At 42.2% G+C, this 21,683-nt stretch overlaps 1 protein-coding gene across 1 annotated transcript; it reads left to right on the forward strand.

Annotated features, from left to right (window-relative positions):
- Nucleotides 1-654: 654 nt before the first annotated feature.
- LOC128122618 (hepatitis A virus cellular receptor 1 homolog) lies at nucleotides 655-18,276 on the forward strand. Its single transcript, XM_052758253.1, has 6 exons — nucleotides 655-703; nucleotides 3,077-3,415; nucleotides 11,383-11,432; nucleotides 13,870-13,978; nucleotides 16,317-16,353; nucleotides 18,162-18,276. Exons 1-6 carry the CDS (start codon nucleotides 655-657, stop codon nucleotides 18,274-18,276), a joined length of 699 nt encoding a protein of 232 aa, XP_052614213.1.
- Nucleotides 18,277-21,683: the final 3,407 nt, after the last annotated feature.

A 21,683-nucleotide genomic window follows, 5' to 3' on the forward strand; every position in this document is an offset into this window, starting at 1 on the left:
GAATACTCTTCAGATCACACATACACACACTGTTACGGGATTTCTGTTCAGTTTGGAGCTGGACACTTACTTTGCAGCCGAGATTGGCCTGAATCTCATTGCAATCCTCTTTTCTTAGCCTACTGATTGCTAATATGACATACATAAAATCCTTAGGTCTTATGTTTTTGTTTTCTTTTAAGACATGCCTTTGTGTATCCCAGACTGGCCTCCAAATTGAGAGGTACCTAATGATAACCTTGAAGTTCTGATCCTCTACTTCCTAAGTTCTTAAATTACAGCCATACAGCACAATTCTGATTTGATGTGGATGATGGAACTAGGGGTTCAAAAACACTAGCCCGCTGTCTACCAGCTCATATACCCAGCTCCCACAACTGGTACTTCTATCATTTAAACTTAGAAAGAAATAAACCTTAGCATGTTGGCAAATACTTTCTATCCCAGCCCTTGGGAGATGGAGTCATAGGATCAGGAGTTCAAGTTCAGCTTTGAGTCCCAACGATATTGCACACTAACATGATTCAAACCCAGAATATCTCCTCCAAACCGTGGCCTATGTGATTCATACATTCAGGATAAGAGACCTCAGACACAGTGTGGTTGAGTGACAGCCAACCAGAGTGTCTTCTCATTGTCCTTCAGGTCAACATCATGATGCATCCTCAAGCCCTCATTTCAGTCCTCTTACTCCTTCTCCCAGGTAAGTGAGAGGTGAACTAGGGGATGGCTAGGAGGACAGAGGTTCAGAAGACACATTTCCCTGGGCTCTATATTACAGGTTATGTAGTGATTAAAAAACCAGCATGAAACTGCAACTCCAAAGAAATATCTTAACCTACATGAATTTCAAAATTTATGACTAAAAAATAAGATCCACGAGTCTGTCAGGTAAGGGGTGAATATATGTACATGCATGTTACATTCAAGTAACGGTGAGTACATGTATGTGCATGCTATAGTCAAAGCCTGAGAGCTAAAGAAAAGACACGAAAGAGCACCAAACCTTCACTTGGCCTATATACCTTAAAAAGAAAAACACATTCATTTTCAATTATTTAATTAAAAAATCCTAATTGAAAAAATTCTATGATGTAGGGGTAGATAGTGAATTGAATATTAATTCTTTTGGGACAAGGTCTAAGGTAGCCTAGGCTGCCCCCACACACAATAGACAACTGAGAATAACCTCAAGCTTCCCAACAGCTAAGATTATAGGTGTGAGTCTCTCTACACATGCTATATATTCCAAATTTTACAATCTGACCTCTAGGAAGTGAGATTGTGGAAGGTTGTTAATTCTTATCAGAAATTTCTATAGTTTTCTTTTGATAGCATGTGTTATATTTCTGATCCTAAAAAAAGTATTAGGCAAAATCAAGTAATTAGTGTCCTAGTGAGATATGTACACCTGTCACACACTAATTTTATAGAATAAGGAACGTGCTTTCTCCAACTAGATCCCACACTCATGACCTAGGCCTGAATATAGGTGACTAGTGAGTGAATCTCGCAGTTCACAGTTTTGTGCTGTTTGCTTATTTGTTTATTCCTGTGCTGAGATCCAACCAGGGGCTGTCATGGGTAAGGAGAGCCTGGTACCCTTGAGCTGCCTCTTCAGCCCTCAGCTCTCCCTTACTGGAGGCAATTGGAAACAGAGACTTTAATCGATCATCTCAACAGATACATATTAAAACTATTATTTTAGGTTTAAAAGCTGTATGGTTTATTTCTTGATTTAACATTCCAATTTTGTGGTCTCACTTTACAAGTGAATGTTGTTCAGTTTCTGGAATGTTACCAACGTATAAGATGGGGTCCTTGTTCAGTTTTTTTCCTTAATTTTTTAAAGAACTGATGCTAAAGCCCCGGTCCTCCTGATGGTATTACAAAACCCATCCTGAGCTTGCCCTGGGGGTACACATCTTTAATCCCAGAACTGGGGAAGGAGAGGCAGGCAGATCTCTGTGAATTCAGGCAGCCTGGTCTACACACAGAGTTCTAAATACTGAAGCCAGTCAAGGGTTACATAGCAAGACCTTCTCTCAAAAAACCAATGAAAACCATGTGAGTAAACAAAAGCCATTCTGAAAACTGATTTTGAAGTTGGTAAAGTTCTGCCATTTACCCACAATGCTGGAAACAAACCCTGGGCCCTGCTCTTTGTACAGGAGAGGTGGCTAAAGTCAGTGATTTCATTGTCAGTAGCACTGAGGGAAGTTGCGGTGGGGGGGGGGGGGCTGGGGGTGTTGAGAGCCGGTCTCATAAGCTCAGGTTGGTCTTGAATTCACTAGTTTCCTGACTTCACCTTAGAATTCCAGTTTGACAGGCACCCATCATCATGCACAGCTTCTGGGAAAGCAGTTGTAAAAGTACAAGCCAGCCTGGGCTACAGAGCAAGACCCTGTCTAAAAATAAACCAACAGGTCAGGCATGGTGGTGCATGCCTTTAATTCTGGCAGTCAGAAGATAAAGTTAGGTGGATCTCTATGAGTTTTATGCTAGCCTATTCTACATAGAGGGTTCTAGGCCTGTGAGAACTACCTAGTGAGCTCTGTCACAAAAAGAAAAAAGAATGAAAGAAAGAAAGAGAGAGAGAGAGAGAGAGAGAGAGAGAGAGAGAGAGAGAGACAGAGAGACAGAGAAAGAAAGAAAGAAAGAAAGAAAGAAAGAAAGAAAGGAAGAAAGAAAGAAAAGGAGGAAGGAAGGAAGAAGAAAGAAAGAAGGGAAAGAAAGGAAAATACAAAAAGAATTAAAAAGATACAGTGTGAATATAATACAGTGCAGTAAGTTGCTTTATCCACACACATGACCATTACATAATCACACTGAAGAAGAATAAGCTAACAGAAAATGGTTTATCATGGAAAGGTTAAGCTATAAAAACTCTACAAAGAAAAATGCAAAGAAGAGCTGGTGTTGGAGCACAGTGATAGAGCACTTATCTCCCATATCTATGCCCCAAGTTTAGTCCCCAGTTGAGCCAAAAAAGGAAAATGGGAAAGAATCGAAGAAGTAGAATCAATTATAGGAAACTGTTGAGTACTCATTCTCCAATTCCACCCTTTGATCACAGCTGCCGTGGATTCTTTCCCAGAAGTGCACGGAGTGGTGGGTCACCCTGTGACACTGCCGTGTACTTATCCAGTGTCTAATGGACTCTCATCCATGTGTTGGGGCCGAGGGGCATGTGCTTCTGACACATGTGGACAAACACTTATCCGGACTGATGGCCACAGAATCTACTATCGGACAAACAATCGCTACCAGCTGAAGGGGCAGCTTCTTCAAGGAGATGTGTCCTTGATGATAGAGAATGTCACTGAGAGTGACAGTGGTCTCTACTGCTGTCGGGTGGAAATGAAGGGGTGGAATGGTGTACAGAGACTGACCACCTCACTGCAAGTTCAACCAGGTAAGTGTGCCTTGTTGCTTTGCTAGTAATTTGTTCTTTTCCTAGAACAAGGAAACAAAGGTTCTTATAAACATGCTTGTGATCAAACACTTGCTTTTTATTATTTTTTTAATGACATAGTCTCATGTATCTCAGGCTGTCCTTTGATGGCCATGCCCTCCTGGTTCTTCTTTAGCCTATAGCACTCTGGTCCTGATAATACAGTTGTGTACCACCAACTTGTTTATTTATTTGTTTAAGCCCTAAAATCAACCTTAATTCAAGATCATGAGCTAAGTCAGGACCCAGGTCCTAACTGTACTTGGGACAGTCATGTTGGTCCATAAAACTGCCTCCACTCCGTCTGTGGGGAACTTCATTTAAGCCGAAGTGACTTGAATGAAAGGGATCCTCTGCCTCTGAGTTACTATCTTGTGATATTGAAACTCCTGTTTCTGTTTATTTGTTTTAACAGGGTTTCTCTGTGTAGCCCTGGCTGTTCTGGAACTCCTTTTGTAGACTGGGCTGGCCTGGAGCTCACAGAGATCTACCTTCCTCTGCCTCCCAAGTACTGGCGGCGTGGGTTACCACACCCTGCCAAAATACCTGTCCTCAACACTGTAAAGCACAACAATGCTTTACAGCTGACCTGAAAAGCACGCAATGTAGGATGCTGCTGTGCAGATGAGCTGGCTTCAACGAAGGTCAGCTGACCTTACTGAGAGCAGGTTACATCATAGATGGAGAGTTCCACTCCATGTCTGCCCTGCCTTGAGCTTTAAAAAGAGTCCTCACATCATGTTACAAAAATTTTATACACAAAAATGGCCACAAGGGAAAGTATTTGTCTTCCAACACCTGTTCAGTGATTACTAGTGAGAAATTCATAAAAGCCCCAGTTCTTAAAGTTTCCTTTTTGATGTGAACACCCTTTTCATAGAAGGAGCTGAATCATGAGGATGTACCTTCTGGTGATATTCCCTGACCTCCTTGGCTTACACTGACAATAGACATCCATTCTAACTTGCCTCCGTTTTTTAAAATCCACAATATCATTTTGCAATTGTTCAGCCTCTTCAGTTTCTTACTTACTTTCTTATTTAGTATCTATTTATTTTTGACATTGAATCTCACCGTGTCGTATAGAGGGTCAGGATCTCCACAAGTAGGTCAGACTAGCCTAACTCATAGATCCAACTGCCTATCTTTTGACCCATGGGATCAAAAGCCTGTTCCACAATGTCCAGCTGCTTGAAATTACTTACAGTGAGCTGTTCTCAAGTGTAGAAATTATTTCACAGGCCAGTGTTTAAAAGTCCTCTGGCTAGTCAAGGGGTTCAAAAATGACACTCTGCTTTATCTTTTAACCACCGTTTTTTAAAAAATAATTTCTTGTGATTCTAACACAACGAGCTTCCTCTTCAGGTGTCCTGGGACCCTCATCAGCTCCTTTAGATTTTCCCATCTACATGGGAGAAAAAATGCCCCAGAGCAAGAGAAGGAAAGGTCCTGAGCTGGTGATTCTTTCCTGGGTTTGTTCTCATAGTGATCTGACTAGATTGTTCACATGCTTGCTTTTCTCCACTTCAGAGATTTATACTCTCCAGGGAAGGTGTGTACTGTGCTCAGGCCTCTGCCCACACGTTAGACTGGTTCAGCAATCTGATAGTTTGAAACCAATAGTGTGAATAGTTTTACTGCAGCACAGCCACACCCACTCCTTGCTAAGTTGTCAGCAGTGATTTTCAAGCTGACTGACAGTTCCTGAGTCCAAGACACTTACTATCTGGCCCTCTATAGGAAAGGGGCTTGATGGCCAGTGAGATGGCTCAGTGGGTATCTTAGCTATGGTTTCTATTGCTCTGAAGAGACACCATAACCATGGCAACTCCTATAAAGGAAAAACTTTTAATTGGGGTTGCTTACATTATCATCATGGTGTGACATGATGATGCGCAGGCAGACATGGTACTGGAGGAGGAGCTGAGAGTCCTACATCTTGACCTGCAGGCAGGCAACAGGAAATCAACTATCTCACTGGGTGTAGCTTAAGCATAGGTATGATACCTCAAAGCCTGCCTCCACAATGACACATTTCCCTCCAACAAGGCCACACCTATTTCAAAAAGGCCATACCTACTCCAACAAAGTCACACCTCCTAATAGTGCCACTCCCTTTGAGGGCCATTTTCTTTCAAACCACAACAGTGGGTAAAAGTGCCTTGGTCAAGCTTGATTACCTGAGTTCAGTTCTTACAGCCTACTTGGTAGAAGGTGAGAACCAACTCCTTCAAGTTGTCCTCTGACCTTAACACATTGGCCATGGAAAATTACACACACACACACACACACACACACACACACACACACACACACACACACGGGGGCGGGGGGCTGGGCAGACAGACAGACAGAGACAGGGAGAGCAACAGAAATACAATTTTTTTTAAATTTTAAAAGCAGACTGAACTGTACTTCCACTAGTTTCCTGCATGTAACAAGTGAACACATTCCTTTTGGTGCACACCTTTAATCCCAGCACTCGGGAGGCAGAGCCAGGCGGATCTTTGTGAGTTCGAGGCCAGCCTGGGCTACAGAGTGAGTTCCAGGAAAGGTGCAAAGCTACACAGAGAAACCCTGTCTCAAAAAACCAAAAAAAAAAAAAAAAAAAAAAAAAAGAGAAAACTCAATTCAAAGGAGTTATTCCCAGTTCCTGGGGTTTTATTTTGTAGTTGGCAGAGTTAGGATGGACAGAAGCTGCTTAGGTGGAAACTGTCGGCTGACAAAAGTACTGTGGGTACCTTCTGGACTTCTCCACGGACTGTCCTTCCTAGCACTGCCTTCCCTGAATTCCAGTCTGGGATTTCTGTGCACTCTCAGAACACCAGTAAGCTGTTTGGATTCACTCAGCACTTGTGATTTTTCTTATTTGAGAATTACAGGTTAAACCTGCCTTGTCTCACTATCAGATCTACAGTGCTTCAAGATCTGAAACCTCTTGGGCATTGCCTTGGTAATCTACCTGGAAAATTCAAAGCCATGAAGTGTTCATACACAGAATATCAATAGTTTATAAACCTACCTATAAGCTATAAGCTATGCATATAAAGTATATGCATATGAATGCTACATCTATCCACATTTAGACTTGAGTCCTGTCTGTGAGCTATACGTAAATTTTATAAAATTTTCAGAATTATCCAAATTCTGAAACTCCTGGTACCAAAAATTTTTGGATAAGGAATATTCACACTGATTCTCTTAGATTGGAAGAAACCATAGATGACTGTGTCTCTTCTCTACACAAATGTGCAAATCATTTAGTGTTGGGCCTTGCACGGGAACTCCTATGGGCCAACTAGCCTAGTTAGCCTTATGATGCAATGCTATGTGGTGTGTCCTCTCAGAACTGACTGCATTGAACACACTGAGTCTGTAGTCTGTGGATGAAGTCAGTCACCACTGAGAGCAGTCCCAGTCCTCCATACCCTCTCAGTGTCACAGAGATGCTTAGAGATATCTGAGGACCTGACACCTGTCATTTATACAGTGTGTCCTTAGGAACATGGGCTCTGTGCTCAGCTCCATGTTGTCTGTGCAGCTGCCTCCTATTGATGAGCCTATCTCCAGTGCCCCGTCCTGCCCCATCCTAGTTGGTCAATGACAAAGAACAGAAGTGCAGGAGACGAGCCTCTCTGGGGACAGCCTCTCCCTGGTGTGTTAGAGAGTGGGTGGAGTGAAGGCTCTTCTTTCTTCTTGCTTGGCTGACCCTTACTTTCACATTGATTTCTAAATTCAGGAGTTCCAACAAGTTCTTCAAGGAGACTTACAGGTAGATTCAAACCTATCAATAGACCCAGACCTACTCCAATGAGTCCCATAACACCTCTAAGGAAACCCAGAATTACTCCAAGGAGACCCAGAACTACTCCAAAGAGACCCAGAACTACTCCAAAGAGACCCAGAACTACTCCAAGGAAACCCATCACTACTCCAAGACCAAAAACAACCAAAAAACCCACAATTACTCCTAGGAAACCCACAACTACCACAAAACCCACAACTACTCCAAGAAGACCAAAAACAACCAAAAAACCCACAACTACTCCAAGGAGACCAGCAACTACCACAAAACCCACAACTACTCCAAGAAGACCAAAAACAACCAGAAAACCCACAACTACTCCAAGGAGACCAGCAACTACCACAAAACCCACAACTATTCCAAGGAGACCCTCAACAACCATCAAACTTACAACTACTCCAAGGAGACCAGCAACTACCACAAAACCCACAACTACTCCAAGAAGACCAGCAACTACCACAAAACCCACAACTACTCCAAGAAGACCAAAAACAACCAGAAAACCCACAACTACTCCAAGGAGACCAGCAACTACCACAAAACCCACAACTACTCCAAGGAGACCAGCAACTACCACAAAACCTAAAACTACTCCAAGGAGACCAGCAACTACCATAAAACCCACAACTACTCCAAGGAGACCAGCAACAACCACAAAACCCACAACTACTCCAAGGAGACCAGCAACTACCACAAAACCCACAACTATTCCAAAGAGACCAGCAACAACCACAAAACTCACAACTACTCCAAGGAGACCAGCAACTACCACAAAACCCACAACTACTCCAAGGAGACCAGTAACTACCACAAAACCCACAACTACTCCAAGGGGACCCTCAACTACCACAAAACCCACAACTACCCCAAGGAGACCCTCAACAACCATCAAATCCACAACTACCACAAAACACACAACTGCTTCAACAAGACCTACAAATGCTCCAAAATCAACCAGAATCTCTACTTCTACTCCTCCACCACCAGCAAACACACAGACTCCAAAACCAGGTAAAACCCAATGTGGTTCAGCAATCAGAGGCCTTCTCCTGGGGTGATGTAGGACATACTGGACAGCAAGGCAGTCATAAGTATGATCTAGGTGAAGGGTTCTCAGATGGGTTCCAAACAATGACTTCACAATGCCTGTGATTCTCCAAACTTTTTACATGTGCCCTCTGCTCTGCTGTAAGAATTTGAACATGGAGGACACCTGTCTCTCTATATGAGATTCTCTGAGGATTCACTATTAGCCAAACAGGTAGATAATTGATCTAGGATAGCTGATGAGGATGGTGGGAATCTGGTCCAACTGGATATGACTTTCTGATGAAAAACTAAAGAATGACTGAGAACTAGTGTCAGGGTAGGGAGACTCTTGACCCTTTACATCCATTCTGGAATTCGTCCATCCAGCTGAGGCCATAGTTCAGGGAAGCTATTATTTGGTATTTCCTGAGCATTAAGCAGTATACTACTTGCTTTATGATGCTGTGCTTAATTCTCAGACACTTGTGTCCTATATAGCTGTGACCTGTCCCTATTTTATAGTGACAGGAACTGACAGAGTCAGAAAGTTCATGGTGGAAGTTATAAAGACAGAAAGTGGCTCAGACTGTGTCCCTGTTCACTTGGGTTGGAAGCTGGTTCTTCTGAGTCCAGGGTCAGACCTCCTGCCATGGGCTCTGAGATTTATGTTTGGAAGGTTTGCCCTGTATTCAAATCTTCACTGAAGAAGACTCCATAAGTCTCCCTTTTGCTTCAAGGATCTTTTAATTTATTTGTGAAACAGGAAAATTCAAAAAGATGTTTTTTATACTGATGATTTTACACATTAGAGTTAAAGTCCTTAGGAAAGGTGGCATGTTCAAGCTTGGGCTGGAGAGATGGCGCCATAGCTAAAAGCAAGTATTGTTCTTGAGGACATCCTGAGTTGGTTCCAGGCACCCATGTTGAGCAGCTCACAAATGCCTGTAATTCCACTTCCAGGGGATCTGAGACCTCTGGTCTTCATAAGCATTTGCAATTAAGTGCAGAAACCTATACACAGGTGGCATATGCATATACATGCAATTTAATATAAAATAAATTTTATGCATGTGCTTTGGCCAGTACCCTAAAGTTCATACTTCAAATTCCCACAGAAATGAATTTAGACTTAATAGCAATGGATAGTTTTTTAGAGATGGGAAAAAGATTGGCATCCAAAGACAAGGTGGGTCCAAATCTTCTACATCCAGGAGGGAAGATAAAGTAGCAGTTAGAGGCACATAAAGCTTCCTACAACCCATCCGTCCCCTGAGGTTAAAGCTGGATTCTGTGAGCAGCCAAAGGGTCACCGATTTTCTGTTTTGTTTTGCTATCTGGTGGGAGGTGTTGATTTCCTTGCCTCCCATTGGCCTGTGGGTACATCAACCAGGATGACTCTGAGGGACTGGGCTACAAGCTGAGGTTACAGAAGGCTTTAGGATATAATTGGGATTTTAGAGAATAGGATTTATGAGAAAACCACTTTGTTGCAGGCAGCTGCGTACACTGGAGAACTGCGAGATCTCTCAGGATTGACAGAACTTTTCAATGCTTAGTTTCTGTCTGCTTCAGAGGATGGGATCGTGGGCTGAGTTTGGAAAACATGCATAAGTTACTGACTTCATGGAAAACAGAGATTTAGAAAAGTAGTGACAGCTGACATGATCATGTGACCAGCTGGGGCAGTATTCTCTGAGTTTTATTTTGTTGAGATAGGATCTTAACTTGGCTGGTATAGAACTCATGATGTAGATCAAGCTCGCCTTGACATCACAGAGATCTTCCTGCCTCTGCCTCTGGTGATAAAAGGTGGTTGCCACCATGCCTGCCAGTGTTGAATTAAAATTTTATCTTGTTTCATATTTGAGTCACTTACTCTTCCTATACCTGGAAGGTCTTACTTAAGGTCCTAGGTCACAAGCAGAGCTCAGACTGTAGATGGTACCTAAACCTAGTAATTACCTTTGGCTCCTTGGAAGTAAGCCTCCAGTGAGTAAAAATGTAAGCACTATAATGTGAGAACTGAGGAGGCCTATGAGTCATCCAACTTCACTCACGCTGGGCAAAGCCCTTGGCAGTAATTGGGACTTCATAGACCTGCACTACTTTCACTCATTGTTTGGGCATCCTGTATGTGTGTGCTGCTAACAGATATGTCTGTCATTTGCTAAAATTGCAAATGTATAATCATCTGACATGTGCTTTTTCAAGAATAAAATGAAACCTGGGGGCTTACTGTTAGGATGTAAAGCATTTGTTTATTGCTGTAATTCAACAGAATAAGAATGCTGTACATATAGATTTTAGAAAGCATAAAAATTATAATTTGTTCTAAAAAAATGGTATCTCAGAAACACCCCAATATGTGAATGGAGTTTGGTGACTCTCCTGCCACACGAAATCCCAATCTTCACATCATGTGTGACACGTCAACTTGTGGGTGATATATTATAAGTGACTGCTGAAGCAATTCTGATCCAAGCCAAGGCACACTGATACATTGGATAAGAATACACACAAGCTGTTATGGATGTCATGGTAGTTCCACTGATTCGGAGCAGAGTCATCCTGACCTTTCAGTGTGTGTGTATGGTCTTTGTGCACTTACTATCCTTAGCTAATATGGAAGTATAGACAAGGTGAGACCTTAGACTGTTCCAAAACTAAGTGCTCTGGTTCCCTTAAATTTGTAGATATACATGGGCATTTACATGTATTATCTACAGAGAGAGAGAGAGAGAGAGAGAGAGAGAGAGAGAGAGAGAGAGAGAGAGAGAGAAGAGAAAGGAAGGAGGAGGAGGAGGAGGAGCAGGAGGAGGAGCAGGAGCAGGAGAAAGAAGAGAATGAGGAGGAGGAGGAGAAGGAGGAGGAGAGGAGAGAGTTTTCCATGAAGCCAGAACAGAAAGGTTAAGATATACAACTTCCTAGATAAATTTAACAAAATACTAGTATTTATTGTGATCTCTGCGTGTCTGTGGTTTTTGATCATGTTATTTAAGTTTCAATCTATCATAGAAGCTATTGTGAATATGTGTAGTGTCTATAATGCAAATCGAACATTTTTCTAATGACAATTTTCATTCTTTTTGAGCAGTTTACACCGATACTGTGACATCTTCACACCGCCCTTGGAATAATCACACCGTAAGCATATCCCTCCCTGTGTTAATAGTGAGATTCACTTGTCTGTCTTCCTGGAATCATGTTGCATTTAAAGACTTTGTAAATCAATTTAGTTCGCAGACTTTTGTCTCAAAAGAAGAAGAAAAAAATAGAAGAAAAGAAAAAGAGTCAGGCATAGTTGTTTATTCCTTCATCATAGGATTCAGGAAGCTGACACAGGAGATACCAAGTTTCAGGATGGCCGGGACTACCAGGTCAGCTTGAGTTACTTAGAGATACCATGTCTCAAAGATCCCAGAGAGGAGTTTGGGGATTTAGCTCAGTGGTAGAGCACTTGCCTAGTAAGGGTCAGTCCTCAGCTCTGGAGAAAAAGAAAAGATCCCAGACAGACAGTATTAAATGCATGATAATAAATACATTGAAAAGAAGAGAAGAATTTGACTCTAAAAAATGGTGTTAGGAAGCAACTTTGTTAGAGATATCCAATAAAAGATATTTTACAAAGCAATAGAGGAAGGTAAGGACAAAGAAAGAAAGAAACTGACTGATTTTCTAATGGTTAAAATAAAAAGAATGAGCTAACTAGAGGAGAATAAATTAACATGTATTTTTGTATTCTAGTGCAGTATCAGAAACAATCGGGCCATGTAGAAAGTATTACTAATTGAGCAGACTTGTACTGTTTTTAACACAACCCTGCATGGTAAAGTTGCAGCTGAGCTCGATTAACTGCAGTGCAGGCATCTTTACCAGCAAGAAGAAATACTTTAGAATTAAATTCAAAACAAGAAATAGCAACATCTGGATCTGAAGCTGTCAGTCTGGCTCTAGGTGCAGTGAGAACAGTGCACAGAGACACATTTGTGTGCTTGGGTCTAGGTTTCAGGTTTGTTTGTTTTTGAGACAGGGGCTCCTGGAGACCAGGCTGGCCTTAAATGCTCTATGGAGTTAAAAATGATCATGAACTCTAGGACCTCAGGTCTCTACTTCTCAAGTCCTGGGATTACAGATGTGCATTCCCATGCCTAGCAACAGCAGTATACATTTTAAACCTGTAGATCAACTTCCTGGATTCTATTTCATGAAGAGATTGAAAACAAACATATGAGAAGATAATTGAGAAAGAATAACCACTGCTGCCATTCATAATCAGGAAAATGTTATGAAGTAAATGTCTGCGTGGGCATGGTGGACCTGCTTGTGATCCAGGCACTCAGAATATGTAAGCAGGAGGATCAGAAGTTCATCATATTGGCTGCATAGTGAGTGCCAGGCCAGCCTAGAATACATGAGACCCTCTCTCAAAACCAACACACATTATTTTATATCCCCACAGTGTTTGTCAAGAAGGAACTGAGAATTCCCTTTCCCACTGAACATGTTTGAGGATGTAGAGACCGTGTTCACAGAGCTTAACTAACTTGTCCATGGTCTCCCTGATTAGGCAGAGGAGCCAGAATTGTGACTCCAGAGACGAGGCTCATACATGGGCAAAGACCTGGTCTCTGGTCCTCCCTTTCCCTGCAGTTAAATCCATCCCATGGGCTCTGTTTAGGGTTGGTAGATGAGTGCTAAGCCATTAGAGGGGCCTCACCTGCTGCCCAGCCTGTCTCCTGCTTATTCTAGTATATGCTGATCCCTGATCACCTGCACCAGGGCACTAGGAGAGATTCGGCATTTCTGTCTAATCACGTGGGGTTAATCAGGCTGCATCCAGAAGCAACTTCTTCTGAATGGTTTATAAAGATGTTGATTTTGCCAGGCATAGAGACCCATGGCTTTAATCCTACCCATGGATTAGGGGGCAGAAGCATGTGTATCGCAGCGTTAGAATCCAGCCTGGTCTTCATAGAGAGTTCCAGGCTACCTATGGCTACAAAGTGAGAGAAAAAAAAAAGAATCCAGAATTGCTTTTTACAAGACAATTAGGATCTGTGAGGACAGACCAGGCTCAGCAAATGAGCACATATGAGCAACACCAGAGCATTGACTTAGATAGGAGCCACTGTTTTTCTCAATGGAGGAATAACCTACTGAATATTAATGCAGATGTAATCCCTCACAAGCTATGCAACCATGCTGTTACCTCAAACCACATAGAAAACATTTTCATCCTTCTAGACACTTGGAAGTTTGCATTGTCTAACATTGCACAGCTTAGTAACAGTTGAGGTTGTTTGAGTTTACTGGCATGTTCTACTCAATTTTATTTAAACACATGCTCTCTCCACGTGGCCCTGGCTGTCCCAGAACTGCTATGTAGACCAGACTGCCTTGGAACTCTCAGATGGTCTTCTGCCTCTGCCTGTCAAATACTGGGAGTCCAGATGCACACTCCCACTTACTTGCATATTCTAGAGTAGTCACAGAAAATGGAGGGAAAAGTCTAGGTTGAGGGCCAGGACAGGTTTTCTGCTCATCTCATTTGGTGCCTCTTCAATGATTGATGTTTCTTTAGGAAGTGGTCCCCACACCAAACCCCCTGAAGATCCACACCAAGGGCCTCTATATTGGCATCGCTGTGTCTGTTGTGCTGCTTCTTCTCACAAGCATCCTGATGATCATAAGTGAGTAACTCTACCGAGCTTTCAGTGTTAGCAATGGGAGTGGGTCTTCCTGATTAATGATGACAAAATCCAAGGAAGGTTGACAGAGCAAAATCTTTTACCCCTGGAGCATGGTGCAAAGGCTCTTTAAATCCACCGAGCAAAGTGGGGGTCCTGTTGGACTTTCACCTCTAAAGCAAAGAGGTCCTGTGCCTGTCTCCGAGTGCTTAGAGCTTGGTCCTCACTTTCTTCTGAGACTGGCCATATAAAGCAGTGCAGTGACTAGGGAGAATGGCATAGGTTTTGACCCTAGGAAAATGCTAACTCCATAGCTCTTCTTGCCAATGGAGTCTTCCCACATTTCTTTCAAGATGGCACTTCCTCTGTCTTCTTTAGCCCTTTGCTAGAAGACAGTATGTTTCATGTGGGTTTCCCAGATCAAGGAACTAGAACAAGGATTCTCAGCCACTCTGATGGCCTTCAAGCAACTCCATATGCCATGGAGTTCACATTTCACACGACTCCTCTGTGTTCCCCAATCTAAGGTATATATTGTAGTCCCCCCTGGATCACAGGGATATGTTAGAACCTACTGTGCACTGAGATTGTTTCTAACATTTGTGAAATGCTCAGTGAGTACTGTTACAGTATCATCAAGATTCCTGTTTCATATAAATTATAAAATGTAAATACTGGTGGCTCTTTTCTTAAGTACCACTGTTTGTTTGATTTGTTTCCTTTGGAGTTTTTGAGACAGGGTCTTGTACATCCCAGGCTGGCATTGAACTTACAGTGTAGCTGAGACCAGTGTTGGCCTTTTTATCCTTCTTCCACCACCATCCATGAGCTGTGCTCACAACCTTATGTTTTATGCTTCAATTGTTGGTCATGTCAACAGAAAAATTAAACTCAAGTTTTCCTTAAATAAATTTAATATGGGCCTGGAAAGATGGTTCAGCACTTAGGACCATGTATTGCACTTACAGAGGATGTGAGTTCCATCCCAGCTCTTGCGTGGTTGAGTCATGACTGCCTTAACTACAGCTCCATTGGATGCCTCCATGAGATACCTCCTATTTTATTAGGATTCTGAACTCTAGTGCACATACTTGCACAGGAACAGGCACACTTGAGTGCTCTAGCATACACACACACGCGCGCACACACACACACACAGAGAGAGAGAGAGAGAGAGAGAGAGAGAGAGAGAGAGAGAGAGAGAGAGAGAGAGAGAGAGGAGAGAGAGAGATCTTCAAAGAAAAAGAAATTAGAGACTGTGGAACAATAGTTTGTGGCACAGGATGAAATCTGGATGGCAACAGATCATTACAAAACCTAGGCTGTACTTTCTCCTAGCCTTGGAATCTGTTTTTTTCCCCATGATGATATTTATGAGTGTTCTGGAACACCTATTTAATAGAAGAGGCAAATGAAACACTAGGAGAGGAAACTACATGACTAATGCTAACCAGAGTTCTTTGAGGATGGAAGCCAGACCTCATGACCAGTGTTTATGTCTTCGTAGTCCACTCCCTGTGTAATACCTCCAGCTGTCAACTGTTCAAGACCCCACACATAAGCTCATTACTGCCCTGTTTCCCATGACTGGACCGAAAATAGAGAACAAGAATATGGCTGCCAGCTTTCAAGATGATTCCCTCCAATATTTAGAACTTGTTTATTCATAATGATCATTTAATCTGGTCCTGGGGACATCTGCCTATAATCCCAGGACTCAGGCTACTGATACGGAAAGATCACAGGTCATGGCTAGCTTAACCTAAAGTCGTAAGATAATGTCTAAAAAGGGAATATAAATTGCATAAAATACTACAGATACATTCACTTTCTTAGCCCAAAGTTGTTTATTCACCCCTGAGGGAGTGTGGCTACTGGGAGTCTTTGACAGGAAGTGGAGAGTGAGGAATAAGTGGTACACACTTCCTGAGCAACATTATGGGAGGAGCCAAGGCCAGTATAGTGCTGCTTTAGTGACATTTTTAAAGGGTCCTTGATGGAAGAGATCACTAATAGGACCTTGTGTCTCAGGTCACCTGGAGATTTCACATTTAGCCTGTTCTCCAGCAGCTAATTTACAAACCTAGACTTCATCTTTTTCAGTGAAAGACAATTTACCAGTGCCATTCTAGAGAGTTAGGAATGCTATATGGGTGAGTGCACCAATCTTCGAACGAAGAAGATACTTCCTGTGGGGCACAGGAATGAATGAGCCTCCCATGGTTGTTGGGGAAGTGTTCAATTAAAAACAATACCCTTGATTAGAAAAAAATATGAATGTTTTTGATGACATGTTCAATTTCCCTTTCCACTCCTCCTAACTCCCCTCACTCCATTTCAGAGTGCAGACACATGAGAAAGAAGAGGAAGCCAGAAGTGTAAGTTGTCTTGGCTTATGTCCACTGCTTTGGAACTTGTAGTCTGTAGATTTCTCCGTGTTCCTTTCTTTCTTTTCCTTTTCTCCTCCTCTTTCACCCATTCTGTTCCCTTTTTTATTTACTTATTCTTTTTTTTATTATTTATACAGTGTTCTGTCTGTATGTATGTCTGCACACCAGCAGAGGGCACCAGACCTCATTACAGATGATTGTGAGCCACCATGTGATTGCTGGGAATTGAACTCGGGACCTCTGGAAGAGCAGTCAGTGCTCTTAATCTCTGAGCCATCTTTCCAGCCCTATTTACTTATTTTTAATTAAAGTGTTTTTCATATTACTTATTTTCATCATGTTCCTTTCCACCCACCAACTCTTCTTGGATGACACCACTTCCTACCCACCCTACGTTATGTTCTCTCTTTCAACAAAAGGGGGGAAAACATATAAAACCCATAATACAAAAATGAAGAACAAAACAAAATAAAAAGACTGTTTTCTGTCAGTTGTCACATTGGCTCATCTGAGCTTTCTGACCCTAAGTTGTTTCCATACTTGTCCATGTGCTATTGACCCACTCAAAGAAAAGCTTTGTCCCATCTTCTTTGTAACTCTCTGCACAGGTGTTCTTCATGTGACTGACTGGTCCTACATTTCAGTAGTAGAGAGGGCCATTGACTCTACATTTCAGTAGTAGAGATGGCCGTTGAGACTACATTTCAGTAGTAGAGATGGCCATTGGCTCTACATTTCAGTAGTAGAGATGGCCATTGGCTCTACATTTCAGTAGCAGAGATGGCCTTTATATAAAAGACAAAACTCCACTCTGTCAAAACACTGCCCATGAGTTAGTCAGTCTGTTTTCTTCTCTGATTTGCTGCTTCATGAGCTGTAGGAAGCTCACACAGCAGCCTCCGTGTCTACCAGAGTAAAAGCCCCTCTCCCAACTGATGGGAAAGGACGGTCCACAGACACCAGCAGCTCTCTCTCCAAATTAGTTCCTTTCCCTACTATGCCTGATGTTTTTGTGCAAGTGATGTATATGAGTGTGCACTGTACTGTAGACTTTGTAGCCATTTCCCAGACCACCAGCCCCTGTGGAAAGGCCCTGCTTTGATGCTTTACATATTTCTCCATCTGTGTTAGTGTTAGAGCATGCAGATGCTATGCAGATTTCAAAACCATTTCTTTTTTTAAACAAGAATTTATTTATTTTTATTGTGGTAGGAGATGGTGGTGGTGGCTGTGTGTGTGTGTATGTGTGTGTGTGTGTGTGTGTGTGTGTGTGTGTGTGTACACACACAGGTTCCATGGCACCTGTGTAGGCCAGAGGACAACTTTGTGAAGGAGGTTCTCTCCTTCCACTTTTCCAAGGATCCAGGGATCTAGCATGGGTCACCAGACCTTCCTAACCCTTTCTAAAGTGTCACAATCCTAAGCTGTAAATACATGAGTCATTCAGTTCTTAGCCCAGTTCCAAAATGCATATCTTGATCAGGTAACTCAGTTTGATGTTAGGTCTCTGTCTTTTTAGATTTTCCACATTTGTGTTCTATTACATGAGTATCCAGATTGATGCCAATATGAATTATTTTTGTTTTAATGTTTCTTAATTTGTCTGATGTTTATTAAGCAAACTTTTCTATGAATTAATATCAGGTCCCTATATGGTGCTATTCATTCCCTGTTACCGTTTTGGGAATGGGGCTCCTGCCCTCCTGAATACCCAGTCTTGCTAAATCATAAATGAAAACTCTGCTCAGACCTGAAAAGTGACTTGCTTGTTCTTTTTTCAACAACTCTCTCCACAGCTCAGTCGTCTTCCATGCTTACCAGAATGAGACTTTTCAATCTACAGTGCATCCCCAAGCCGTGGACAAGTTTGACATTGTTGATGACAGTGTTCATTCAAGGATTAAATCCTAGCTGTCCTCTGAGGGGCCATCATCCCAAGAAGAAGTAATGGGATATACTTCTTCTGCAGAAGAAAGTATTGGGATATAACCACACTGTTAAATTTGTTCTGTGGCAGTTCATCTGATGTTCCCACTTGGAGCAGGAGTAAAGAGAATGGCCCTCTAGTAGTTCATATGCATAGTCACTGTTAATATAATGCTTTGTCTTGTCACACACTGGGGAGTGTTCTCTCAGGCACCAATACTTTAGAATTTCTTGTGTTCTTTAGATGCCATAAGTTGTATCTATGAGAGACAATCATTGGTAATGCAGGAAATGACCTTCTATCTCGGGTACTAAATCCATCAGGAAGAGGATTTAAAAGTAAAAATAAAATAAAATAAAAGTGGAGAGGGCAAGACTTAATTTGGAAGTACTTCATGATTATGTTTTATTGTAACTCAAAACGCTGTTTTCCTCACTTTCCACCAAGGGAATTAAGTCATGGGAACTGCAGGTTTAACTTGGTAGATAAATGGGAGTTGAGAAGTGTGTGTGCTTTCTAATGGCTTATGACATATGGCATCTAATTCATTATTATATAGATGATCTTAGGATAAGGACAGGTGCTTCATGTCAGGAGAGGTTGCCATGGTAAGAATGGACCAGGCAGACATCAGGGAAGAAAATAATGGACCAAGGACTGAGTTCATTAGTGCTGTTTTCACTGCAGTCTGACTTAGTGCTCAGTGTCCTGTCCTCACCCACTGGGCTCTGAATTAGGTGCTGGAAGGAGACAATGCAGAAATGAAGGGGGAAGAGGGGAGCAGGACCCAGGCTCTCTGCCTGAGAGAAGTTCTATTCTAGGGCTTCCAATGTTTGAGACTGTCACTGGTTTCATTCAGAGTTCCTAATTTATAACTGTCTTCAGGCCATATTTATATTTAATTTATTTCATAAAGAAAAAGCATTTTCACAGTGAATCACCATCAATAAAATACTTGGTTTTGCTAGAGTTAACAAAAGCTGTCATATTGATATCTTCATTAACAGTTTGGTTGTTGAGAAGATCTGATTTTCAAGGCAGTATTAATTTCTATATAAGTTTTCTGCCTCCTGATTTCTGGTTCCCCCAGTAGTCCACTCTCTCCACATGCCTTCTATGGCAACTGTACACACACACACACACACACACACACACACACACACACACACACACACACACACTAACTAACTAACTAACTAAAATGAATTATAATTTAAAAATTTAAATAATAAAATAGAATAAGGTAGAAAAGGCCAATGATTAAATGCTGATTTATTGATTTATTTAGTGATTTACCTAAAGCACCGTTTGTATTGACTGTTTGCCAAGAATGACTTCACTTGTTACCTGCAACAGAATGTTCTAGAGAAACAGCTGAAGCACTGGGTCACTGACCTCGACAACCTGCTGACTACCACATGTGCTTCTCTAAAATCTTGCTTATTTGTCTGCCCAGTTCGCATTATTGTGTTATTGTTGTTTGAATGTCTGGATGTTTTCTAATGAGAGAAAAAATTGGTGTGGATTTGGATAGGAGGGGGGATGGGAAGGATCTTGGAGGAGCTGGGGTAGGAAAATGCTAATAAAAATAAATTGTATAGAAAAAAAACTATTTTCAATAAAAAGAAAAGTAGAAAAAAATGAGAATACCAACTGGAGCCAGCATGGAAGCCTTATGGGGTCATCTAGGCTTTGGGTCATCAATGCTGTGTCCTGTCTTCCACCTTCATTGAGCTCAAGTGATTACTCTTCGAAGATTTCCACAACAATAAGACATGGATAATTGACTAGCTTTTAAAATGAAACAATGGCCACATTTTATATGGTAAAATTTGAGGATATCCAAAATTGATTTTGAGGCAGGGGGCATTTCCTGAAACAGGAAACCCAGACCTTTGTGTGATCACCTCTTGGATGGAAGGGGAAACAGAGACCCAGAGAAAGGAAAGGCCTTGACCCAGGTCACCAGGTTAGTTTGTGACTAATGCAGAATCTTAACACAGTACATTTTCCTCATCCCAATATGATCAGGCTTGGTTGGCCAGGCAATGTGTAACACACCTTTAATCCCAGCCTGTTGCATGCAAGGTCAGCAGTCTACCCCTGGGCTACATTGATAGCCCATTTGCTATAAATGTTAAAACAAGAGAACATGCACACATACACACCCACCACAAACTTATTCAACCCAGGGGTTTCCAGTGCTGGCTGCACTTGAGGAGGAGCTGTGTAAAATGAGAATTCAGACTATAACTACAGAGATGATGACACTCCTGTTTGGAGGATGGAACTTGAGCACTTGTAACACTCTCCATGTGATCTAATGATCAGGCAGGGTCTTGAACCTCTGGTCTAGGCCTTCCCTTCCCTTCTCTAGACTGCATCCTTGAGTTTGAAAACACATGGAAGGTACATCACTGACCTTCACAGGTGAGGCCTCTTCATCCCAGTTCTTCCTATCCCACCCCAGGACCAGGGTTGTCAGAGATGATAATAATCCATATGTTTGTTATGATATCATGACCCAAGGGTGATTCTTACAGACAAAGAGGACATGGAAAGGTCTACTCACCTGGTGTGATGACTAATTCCATGTCTAAGTTTTGATCATTCCATAGACCAGGAAATTGTATCCTGCAGCAGTAGGTCCCATGGTCTTCTACAGTCACATTCTCTATGGTCAGGGACACATCTCCTTTGAGGAAATTCCCCTTTAGCTGGTATCTGCTGGGTTTCTGATATGTCACATTTCTTTCATCAGTGCTGAGCACCCAATTGACACACCATAACCAGGGACAGGGTCCCTTGGCCCAGCACATAGGTACAGGTATCTCAAGGGCAGGTAAGGTGTAGCTGCAGGGCAGATATGCATTCTTACCAACCTCTACTACAAATGTGTCTTCCAAAGACCCTACACAGAGAGGGAAGGAGGACAAGATGGTGAGGGAGAGGGTCCATTTCTGTTGGCAATGCCTCACAGAATAAAAGAGGAAACTATGGCTGCCTGTTGGGAGGAGAATTGACTGTGCCAATGAGTCTCTCTGACGTCAGAGGCAGCAGAAGCAGCAGAAGAGAGTCCTGTTCAAACACTTAGTATGATTGCACATGCCTCTGATCCTGGAGCTTGGCAGATGGAGACAGAAAGATCCAAATTAGAGACCAGACTGAACTATATAGCAAGTTCCAGGCTATTCTGAGTCATGAAATAAATAAAAAACAAAACAAAACAAAACCAAGTTGACAGATCAGAAAGTGATGAGTTATGCCCATAATCCCTGTACTGAGGAATCTGTGGCAGAGCTGCAGTGAGTTTGAGACCAGCCTGGGCAACCTGTGCTCATTCCCTAAAATGTCTGACTCCATTAGTCTGAGGTGGAACATGGGAACTTGG

The sequence above is a fragment of the Peromyscus californicus genome, unplaced genomic scaffold, assembly GCF_007827085.1.
Source record: "Peromyscus californicus insignis strain IS unplaced genomic scaffold, ASM782708v3 Scaffold_3__1_contigs__length_106647218, whole genome shotgun sequence".
Lineage (NCBI taxonomy): Eukaryota > Metazoa > Chordata > Mammalia > Rodentia > Cricetidae > Peromyscus > Peromyscus californicus.